Source organism: Streptopelia decaocto, assembly GCF_964273445.1.
Source record: "Streptopelia decaocto genome assembly, chromosome: 5".
NCBI classification, from domain to species: Eukaryota; Metazoa; Chordata; class Aves; order Columbiformes; family Columbidae; genus Streptopelia; species Streptopelia decaocto.
The window spans coordinates 54,993,768-55,004,562 of NC_138659.1; the positions used below are offsets into that span (position 1 = coordinate 54,993,768).

The 10,795-nt window shown below is 44.0% G+C and overlaps 1 protein-coding gene across 1 annotated transcript; it reads left to right on the forward strand.

Moving 5' to 3' along the window:
- Window positions 1–1,014: 1,014 nt before the first annotated feature.
- On the forward strand, window positions 1,015–9,317 carry LOC309440444 (cytochrome P450 2H1-like; the record flags this gene model as incomplete). The annotated part of the gene is made up of 9 exons (XM_082054118.1): window positions 1,015–1,194; window positions 2,585–2,747; window positions 3,529–3,678; window positions 6,082–6,242; window positions 6,651–6,827; window positions 7,251–7,392; window positions 7,683–7,870; window positions 8,252–8,393; window positions 8,740–9,317. The coding sequence occupies 9 exons, from the start codon at window positions 1,015–1,017 to the stop codon at window positions 8,919–8,921; spliced, it is 1,485 nt and encodes a 494-aa protein (XP_081910244.1). The 3' UTR covers window positions 8,922–9,317.
- Between the last annotated feature and the right edge of the window lie 1,478 nt (window positions 9,318–10,795).

The window sequence follows — 10,795 nt, forward strand, 5'->3', positions numbered from 1 at the left end:
GTGATCCAAGACCTTGGACAGTTAAATCTCTTGCCAGGGAAACTCACGGATCCCACCCAGCAGTTCTGGCTTTATCCCAACACCATCTCAAAACTCTTCATGGCTTATGCAAGTAATGAGATCAAGAAAAAAAAAGCCTTGTCTGGATGTAGGAGTGATGGTGCAAGCAAAGACCTGCTTTTCCAGTGCATTGGGTTTCACAGCCGTTGTTCACCCTCAGGGCTGCTGATAGAGGAAGGCAACGCACCTCATCTGCAAAAGTAAAGGAAAATGCAAACAGCTTGAGTTTTTCCTTGATGACAATAAAAATGATGGTTCTCAACAATATGACCATCCCTCCCGACATGGCCCAGAAGGCCCCTCTCAGCTTCACCCATCTGACCACTTCTGGTTTTAAATACCCTTGGTCCACAGTATTCAGAGCAGTGCCGTTGGACCAGATTTTGTTGCTGATAAAGGACATCATTAGGACCACGAGAGAATGTGGCCTCAAGTTCTTAACCAGTGGGTTCATGCAGGAAAGAAAATGTCTTTCACAGCCCATTACCATTAGCTGAGAGACAAATAAGAGATATATATAGAGAGAAAAGAATGCATTTTTGAGATACAAGGATATGTGGCTGGGTACTAGAAGGGCTGGCAGACATCAATCTATGCATGAGGGCAAACAGCAATAGTTTAAGCACATACATAGCAGCTAGACCTTAAATATTTCTGCATTTTGAGTTTGTTTAACAGCATTAGAACATTATTTCTTTAGTCCTACTGGGATGATTACCCAACAAACACAAGCTGGAGAGGTAAAATAATCAGTGTGCAAACAAGGCGTTCATCCCTAGTCTATTCATTCTTATCTTGAACAGATTAATAAGTAATCTCATTTCTCAGCAGGAATAAGGAGGGACTATTGGCTGCTTTCAGTCGTGCTTTGATATGACAGCATATAAATAAGCAGGGATCTACGGATCCAACATCAGGCTCTTCTGACACTTGACTTCTCACCCTCAACCCACCATGGAGCTTCTGGGAACGACCACTATTTTCTTGCTGGTCTGCATCTCATGCTTTCTTCTCTTTACCACATGGAGAAGCAAATCGCAAAAACAGAAGCAGCCTCCTGGTCCCACCACTCTCCCCATTGTTGGAAACATCCTCCAGCTGAACCTGTGGAACTTGCCTGAAAGCTTGAAGAAGGTAAGGGGCTGTCTCCTTCTTTCTGTGTTGTCTCCACTGCATATGAATCAAAGATTTACAAGAGAGTATCGGCTTAATTCACAAGCTTAAATTCCATTGGCCAAATGCCAGACTGAAATTGAAACAAAAGATTTCCCAGAAACACATGCTTTTCAAGTCTCTATATTACAATAATCTATAAATCTAAGTCTACATCTAAGCATATATATTTCAAGTCCATGTCTAATTATTTGCAGTAATCATGCTCAAAATGAGTCCTGTGCTGACCTCACAGCAGTCCTGCAATTTGCCGTGGATTTGCAATCAAGGCACTGATGCTATTGCAATATTCACTATCCTCCTCCTCTACCCAACCCCTCACCATGCTGGTAAGATGGCCTGGACCTTTTTTGGGTAGGACCCTGCTCCATTGTGCTGCCTCTGCTCCCCAGCAGGTAGGGAGGATCTCCTGGCACTAGAAGAAGCGAGTGAAGGGTTTGAAGCAGAACAGGTTGGAGGTGAATTGTGCTGTCCATTCCCTCCCCTCCCCTGGCTGATGTCACCCATCTGTCAGACAAAACCTGTGTGCTGCAAGGCCTGGGAGGGGATAGGTGGAGCGAGCTCAGCTGGTGTGTCTGTTCCTAGGGGGATTGTGAGGGGATTGGGACAGATGGGTGGGTATGGCAGGTGTCACTGGGTTCTGTACAGCAAACTTGTGGTGATGGCTGACATCACTGTGTGTGTCATCAGCCGCACACGTACCCATACAAGCTCCTTTTTGCCCTGGTGTTTGTGAACATTGAGAACCTTGAGCACCCTCTGCTTTGTTTCAGTCGTCTGGGTGATTCAGTTTCCCACAATAAAACACCTGGGACTGTAGCTAGTTTGCTCTTCCAGAGTGAGCAGGAGAAGAAGTGTTCCAGGTCACACCAAGACCCTTTCTGCAGTTGTAGCCAAAAGCAGATGCCTGGGAAATGAGACAACATGATTAGTCCAAGGATGCAGGGACTCTCTGCTCATGTACTGGCCCCATTGCCAGAGGTCTGTGGCCCCGGAGATTTTAGGGACAGCTGTGGTGTCTTTGTGCTCAAAATCCCTTTAGGCACTTGCTTTTGAGCCTCTGTTATCTGTTATCCACAAAAGGCATTCTCAGCCCTCTGAAGAACTATATCCTTCTCTGGGATTTGGACTTAACACCTCACCTTTCCATTCATGTCCCCTAATTCTTGCACTCTTCACTCTACCCCTGGCTGTAATTCACAGTTGAAAGATCTCTGCGCTGCTGCTAATTGGTGTCACATGTCAGTGATGTTGGGACAGTGGCGTCACCCCTCCAACCCCTTCCCTTCAAACTTCTTTTCATGTGATTAACATTCAGACATGTTGTTCTCTGTGTTCCTCTTTCCTACAGCTCAGCAAGGAGTATGGTTCTGTTTTCACCATATATTTAGGCCCACTAAAGGTTGTGGTGCTCTATGGCTACGATGTGGTGAAGGAAGCTCTGATTGATCAGGGAGATGACTTTAGTGGAAGAGGCAATTTACCACTGATTAAAAGAGCCTTAAAAGAAAAAGGTATGGCCCTGGCAATGTGAGCATACAAAGCATAGAAAGCTCATCCTTCAGTGTTTCAGGAACAAAGCTGAGAGGGCAGTGGAGCAGGGAATGGTGAATTTTATAAACCACATTAATTCATACAAATGCAGTAAAAGACTAAGTGCCCAACTCTTGACTTGGATCCTTGAGGAAATGGGACCCCTGGAGAAAAACCCAAGGTCCCAGGTTGGCTTCACTGAGTAAATTTCTATTTTCAGCATGCTCCAAATTCTGGCTAAAACTTAGTTCATTAAATGTGCCTCTAAGATCTTATGTTTATTCTCACATTTTAAAAATATTGACAATAAATGTACAGCTAAGAAACCAGCAGAATGAAAGTCCACAGCACTGCAAAGATGCAATTAGATAGGCTGTGCCAGCAAGGGCACATTCAAGATTAGGCCCTGAGGTTATTCACCCTGGTGGTTCCCAGGATGGCATTTATCTGGGTAAACGGTACTTATTCCATATGCTTGTGGTCAAGATCAATTCAGTACCAGTGTTACCTTCTTGTTTACATCCTAACCTAGTTTTTCTTATTCTGGGAATAAATTGATCCATATGCTGTGACATATGGATCAGATTTGACACCACCAGAATTGCAGAGAAGTTACATTTCTGGGCATATAGCAGTTGTAGTGTAACTTCACAAAGAGGTGTCTTTGCATGTTGAGTACTTCCTGTGTAGCATCCCATTCAGGGAAAACAAAAACACAAACACTGTTTCTTCATAGAAGTCTATTTTTCCTTCCTGTGTCAGGTGTTCTGACCAGCAATGGAGAGACCTGGAAGCAGCTCCGACGATTTACACTCACCACCCTGCGCGATTTTGGGATGGGGAAGAAGAGCATCGAGGAGCGAATCCAGGAGGAAGCTCATTTTCTGGTGGAGCGGATCAGGAACACACGTGGTAGGACATGGAGTTTGTACGTGCTGGGAAACCCTGCATGTCTGCAATGAGACAATGAGGGGTTTAGTGCTCTGTCACAGTCTATTCAGTGATGGACTTGTGATGGTTCATTTACCTTGATCTCAAAGCACAAAGTTAAGGCAACCAAAATGCCAAGGTGTTATAATTCAATCAAACAGTGTTGCTTTATTATTTTGCCTGTAAAGTGGCACGCAATAGCAAGAGTGTAGAGAAAAGGGAAAGAAAAAGAAAAAGCGAAAGAAAAAAGAAAAAGGTGGAAATGAGGATTTTGATTACCCCCACTGAATCCCAAAGGCGTCCCTCTGGTCTCCGGTCCTGTAGAGTCCTGTCGGTCTTGCATTGTGATCTGGGTTCCTCTGGTGGGAAGATCTTAACAATGTCCAGTCGGGAGTCATCTTTTATGTTTCTTCACCCCACCTTGCTCCCATTGTTTGAGGCCAATCTCTGCCTTTGTTTCGCAATCCAGGCTTAACTGCACAGGCCCAAAAAGTCCCCCCTTTGCTTGCCAGGGCCCATCTGCGCCTGCGTTGCCTCTCATTCAGGAGTCTCTTCCTGGCCCGCTGGGTGACCTCAGGACCCTTGGCAAGCTTCTGGGCATACTCTTCTTCATTGGCCTTTGTTTCAGGGAGGAGGCGGCAGTTAGTTTGGCTGAGGCAGCAGGTGAAGTCCATACAGCAGCCATTGTTACTTGTAGCCTCCCAGGTCGGAGAGACCTGTGCAATACAATTCTTCTCCTCAGGCCTCTCTCCAAGTCATTATCCGTCTGTTCTTTCTGTCAGGGCTTTGGTTCTCTTAGTCCCTGAGGGTGAATGTTTCAGGCAAATACTCTTCCATCTTCAGACTGACTCTTAGAGGCTATTTGACCAAATCTATGACCCAAGAAGTGGACATGTGGCTGCTCTTCTGCTCCCTGCTCCAATAGGCAAAGTTATCACTGCTGGATGTGAGTCAGTCAAAGGCTCTGGGACATTAAGGAGGGATAAATACGGATGTTGGGAAGCAGCCCTTATCCTGTTCTACTTGAGGAACAAGACAGGAAGTGGTAAAGGGAATGGCTTGGCCCCAAAGCTGAGGGTTTAGTGCAATTCAGCCATGGAGATGGAGCTGGCCACTGCCACATAACCTCCCAGTATTGGTGGAGGGTGTGCAATGGGAACAGGGACTATAAGCTGATTTTCAAGGCAGGGTGTGATGCTTTTTCTCATCATATATAAGACAATGTTACTTCCAAGCATTTCCCCTGAGAGTGGCACAGTACCGGCCTGGCCCACAGGCTTCCTTTCCACAGCCAGTGTTCAGTGTGAGCTTATTCTGCCAACGGGAAAAAGCAGATGGATGTTAAAGGATGCTGAAGGGTCACTGGCTCCTATGAGCCACTAGAAAATTTAGTCTGGTTTCAGATAAACATTCCTGCTACAAAGCAGGGAAAACACTCTCACCTCCATTGCTCGTATCTTTTCACTAGCACAGGAACACTGTCTTTCCTAAGGCCTACTGAAAGCCTTCATCTCTGCCTCACCTTGTTACAACATCTTTTACTGTGTACTAAAAAGCTTTGCAAGCACGATACATACAACCGAAAAGTATAAAGCCCTTATTTACTCTTAATGCAAGTGAGAAACATTAGTAGCTAGGACTAGTTATCTATGAGACTCAGCATGAACATACCAGCTCTGATGAGACATCTGCTGAGTCCTCAATGGCCAGGGAGGCATCAGTGCTGACAAGCTGCCATTTTCTGACTCCTTCTTTTTCTTTTAGGATTTTAACCCTTTTCATGTTGTTGTTTCTCCTCTTGAAACCTTGAGATGAACTCTGTCATTGCCTGCAATTAAACCTTTCCTCTCTTTCTTTTTGGGTCCAATCTCTTTCTTTTCTTTTTTTCTCATACCGTAGTTCTCTTTTTAGAAGCTTATGTAGCTGTGCTATCAAAACTAGACTTCAATCACAGGCATTGGAATCCCTAGGATAGGGTTACACAGCTGACATTACGGTATTAGAGTTCACAAACAAGTTGTGATAACCTAAAGCCAGGGCCCAGGCAAGGTCCTTATGGTTTCACTGGGGTTTGGTGGGAATCCTTAGGCCATTTCTAATAGGCAGGCAGTCTATAAGGGGGACAGGCATGTGTCAGTTGAAGAGGAACCAAGCCACTCAGACCAATGACCTGAGAACAGGACAAAAGAGACACTGAAACCATTCAAACAGGAAGGTTAGGTCACTTCAAGCAAAAAAGAAGAAATTAGATAAGCCTTCACCATCCTTTCAAAGGACTCTCAAACTCTGGGTTTCAGGAGGATGCAAAACTTCCCTGCAGTGTCAGAGAAGGGGATGATGCCTGAAACACTGAAAGCCAGATACCCTTTGTTGTTGTTTTTCCAGAGCAACCCTTCAACCCTGCCAACTTCCTAGTCCACGCTGTTGCCAACATCATCTGCTCCATCATCTTTGGGGATCGGTTTGACTATAAGGATGAAAAGTTTATAACTTTAATTGACTTGCTAATTGAAATCAGCGAGCTCCTGTCCTCTGTACAAGCACAGGTGTGTATAGTTTCATTCAAATAATAAACATGTAAATGATTATAATAATGTCTTGATAAATATTTATCCATGCTATTTATCTTAAATTGGAATGGATTTACCTAAACTGGGAGAAATTTTTTGAAAGCAAATAGGCGGTTAAATAACCTGTTCCTGTTGTTTCTTCTTAACTTATGGAATTGCTATTTTATGTCCAAAGATCTATATCATTGCAAAAGTTGCTCCAGTGAAGCCTATCCTTGAACAGAGTGAAACCAGAAAGTAAAAGGCATTAAAATCCAGTTGAATAATACAGACCTACTCTTCCAAAAGTCTTCACTTGCCCCATTTTCATAGTTACAGTTAGGGGAATATTGTATTGTATCCACATTAATCAGAATGTGCTTTTCCATCATTTTATTCTTACAGCTATACAATTTCTTCCCAACTGTCATGGACTATTTACCTGGGCCTCATCAAAAAATGTTTGAAAATACTGAAAAACTTGATCAATTTGTACTAAGAATCATAGCAGAACACCAGAAAACCCTGGATCCCACTTGTCCTCGTGATTTTATTGATGCTTTTCTTAACAAAATGGATCAGGTAATGTAAGAGCAAGAGATTTCTAGGATTATAACAAAACCACTGCTTGAATCCAAGCTTCTTTTCAGTGGTGGCAGGGCACAGGGCTTTTGCAAATACAGAGGGGAACTTGCTTTTCTTGGCACATCAGCTTCATTCTAGACTCTCTATTTTCTTACCAAGGCATTTTCAAGGCAGAATTAACAGCATTAGCTGAAGTTAGGAAAGCTGAAGGTCTGGTTGATCTAATTCAATGCACCTCCCACACACAAAATAGTTCATAATATTGTTTAGTAAAAGTACCATACATGCTGGAATGTGAGTGTCATATCTTTGGAAGGACACTCAATGGGTTTAAAAACACACATTATGGGACATAAGTTTCCAGTTTAAACAAACTGCTTAGCTGTGCCATTCTAAACATTCTTCCAAATCTTCCTCCAGGAGAAAGGGAACGATCACTCAGAATTCACCACTGAGACCTTGAGCAGAACCACACTTGACTTGTTCCTTGCAGGAATACAGACCACCAGCATGACACTGAGACATGGACTTCTGATCCTCCAGAAATACCCAGAGATGGCAGGTAACATAAAAGGAAAAGAAGAATTTAAACTTTTTAATAGGTCCTGGGATTCATTTGGACAATTCCTGTCACCACCATATGTTTCAATGTTTCCTATCCCAAGCAAAAATATATTTGCAGTGTGAAAATATCTATTAGTCTTGGTTATACTCACAGGAAAGAGATATCAGTAGTAAGTACAGTCATATATTCCTGCTGCTCTAAAAGCAAGTTTTGCTGTAGCTATGGGGAGAGATTTAGGCAAAGAGATGGAGAACTTGTCCATTTAACACTTACTTCTCTCCTAACAGAGAGAATGCAAAAGGAGATTGACTGTGTGATTGGCCGAGACCGAAGCCCCTGCATGGCAGATCGGAGCCGGATGCCCTACACAGATGCTGTGGCCCATGAAATCCAGAGATTCATAGATTTGGTTCCATTTAATGTCCCACGAAGTGTGACCAAAGACACCAAGTTCAGAGACTATTTTATCCCCAAGGTCTGTTCCACTGTGTCTGAGAAATATCATAATCTCCTGCAAACAATAACATGTTCTATTCATTGTATGGTGTTTGATTTTCAAAAACAATGAAAGGAGATAAAGAGTTTTGTTTGGAAAGGTATTCTGGAATTTATTGAGGCCCTCCCATTGAACTTAGAAAAAAAAAAAAAAAAGAAAAGGAAAAAAAAAAAGTTATTGAGCCTTTTCATCCTCTATGTGAAGAGAAGATAGAGCTTTCTATTTTTTTCACATACATGTATTCATTAAATATTCATTTGAAGCTGGTTCAACTCTGACTACCCTTCTCTTCAGCTCTCGGAATTTCTCAATGCTGCTTTGCTTTAGCATGTCTCCATTTTCTTCTCTTTCTTAACTCAGGACACAATGATATTCCCAGTGCTGAGTTCTGTCTTACATAACAGCAAGGAATTTCCAAATCCAGAAAAATTTGACCCAGGACATTTTCTGAATGCGAATGGTACCTTTAGAAAGAGTGACTACTTCATGCCATTTTCTGCAGGTAAGACCTCTCTCTATTTCAGACCTTGGACTGTCCTCTCCTAGAATCTCTCTGAAGATTTTAGTGCCTCCCTCACCACAGTCAGTGCAGTGATGTCTGGTGATCTGTTATACTCGTCATTTCTGGGCAGCTTGAAGCCCTGACACCTTCAAACTGCCTTTGCCCACTAAGCACTCTCATTGTTCTGGACAGTTAGCCCCTAGTTTCATTCATTTCCCTCACCAAAATGCGGCAGCGCTGCCTCTCCATTCTGAGATGTATGAACTTCCATGGAGCAGTAGTTAAAAATAAGTTACCAGCAAAATACTCCACTGTCACCTCACTTTTTATTATTTTTGGCTTGCAGGAAAACGCATCTGTGCAGGAGAAGGTCTGGCCCGGATGGAGATATTCATATTTTTAACGGCCATCCTGCAGAACTTTACCTTGAAGCCCACTGTGGGTCACAAGGACATTGATATTTCCCCCATAGTCAGTGCTCTGGTACATGTGCCCCGACCTTATGAGGTCTCTTTTCTTCCACGTTAGCCAAGTGAAGACAGTTGACAGCTCCCAAACTCACAAAATCTCTGCTTGAATGATAGTGATTTCCCAATCTGCTGAGACTGTAACACGCAAATCATTTGCTAGATACTTTCTGGAAGGAAAGGTGTTTAGGAAAGAAAATTGTGTGTTGCTTTTACAATCACCACAGCCAGCTCTAGGCAGAGACAGAGTAGGCAATAGCATCCCGGAGGAGACAGCTCCCTGTGCAAAATCATACAGGCTCTCCTCTGCACTGACTCACCTACCTCAGGTTCCTGGCTGGCTCCTGACATCCCGACCTCTCAGGGAGTGTGGACCGGTGCTCGGAGAGCCCTGCTGCTGCTGGCCCTCTCACTTGATCCTCTCAGCACAGCAGGAACAGAGGCTTGTACTTCAGGGTTTCCATAGACGTTGCTTGAGCTGCGTCTATCCTCGCTGTTTTCAGATTGTTTGTGATCAATTTATAAAGGTAAGCACTAGAAGTGGGTTTTTTTCTGTTAGAGGATGATCATCTACTGTATTCTTGCCCCAACACATAGTGTCTCCTCTGGTTCAGATGGAGATTATTAATGACTGGGAAGATGGGTCCTCTCCTGTAAATTATAATTAATATTTGTGGAATCACAATTTATATTGCAAAATAAAGAAGTAGTACACCAACTGGTTGCTTTTTCTGAGATCCCAGAAGAACACCTGTTAGTCAAAAACCTGCCTCTACAAAGCTTATTCTCCCAAATGCCTTCCAGGTCTTGTATCTTTCATATTGTTTCATTTCACTCATTTATGTGACATGTGTTATGGCTTGAAGACTGAGCTGGCCAATGACCTATAAAATTTCCATTCTCATTAAGAGTCATTGGTTGTCCTGAATTGGAACAAAGGACCCACAAGGATCATCGAGTCCAAGTCCTGTACTGAGCCGCTCCTCATACGGCTTCCTCTCCAAACCCTTCACCAACTTCATAGCCCTCTTCTGGACCCTCTCTAGTAGCTTAATAACTTTTTTATCCTATGTTGCCCAGAACTGCACCCAGTGCTCCAGGTGAGGCCGCACCAGTGCAGGGCAGAACAGGACAGTCACCTCCCTCGCCCAGCTGGCAATGCTGTGCTGGATGCACCCCAGGACACGGTTGGCCCTCTTGGCTACTAGGACACACTGATGGCTCATGTTCAACTTGCTGTCAACCAGAACCCCCAGATCCTTCTCCACGGAGCTGCTTTCCTGCATCTCATCCCTGAGTCTGTATGTACAGCCAGGGTTGCCATTTCCCAGGAGCAAAATACGGCACTTGCCCTTGCTGAACTTCATGCGGTTGGTGATTGCCCAGTTCTCCTATTTGTCCAGATCCCTCTGCAGGGCCTCTCTGCCCTCAAGAGTGTCAACAGCTCCCCCCAATTTTGGGTCATCAGTAAACTTACTAAGCAATCCCTCAAGTCCTGTGTCTAAGTCATTTATGAAGACATTGAAGAGTGCTGGCCCTAAGATGGATCCCTGCGGAACCCCGCTAGTGACTGGTCGTCAGCCCGACATAACCCCATTTACTAGAACCCTTTGAGCCCGGCCCGTCAGACGATTGCTCACCCACTGCATTGCGTGTTTACCCAGCTGTGTGCTGAACATCTTGCCTGTAGATCCTAGGGTCATCCCTGTTAACTTTCTTGCAGATTGGGACAATGTTTGCAGCTTCCAGTCTTCTGGGACCTCTCCAGATTCCCAACAGCATAGAAAAATCACAGAGACAGGTCTCACTATGACATTACGCAGCTCTTTAAGCACCCTTGGATGAATCCCATTAGGTCCCATCAACTTGTAGGGATCTAGCTGGAGTAGCAGATCCCATACAAGTTCCAGATCGATTGGGAGTTTATTGTTCTCA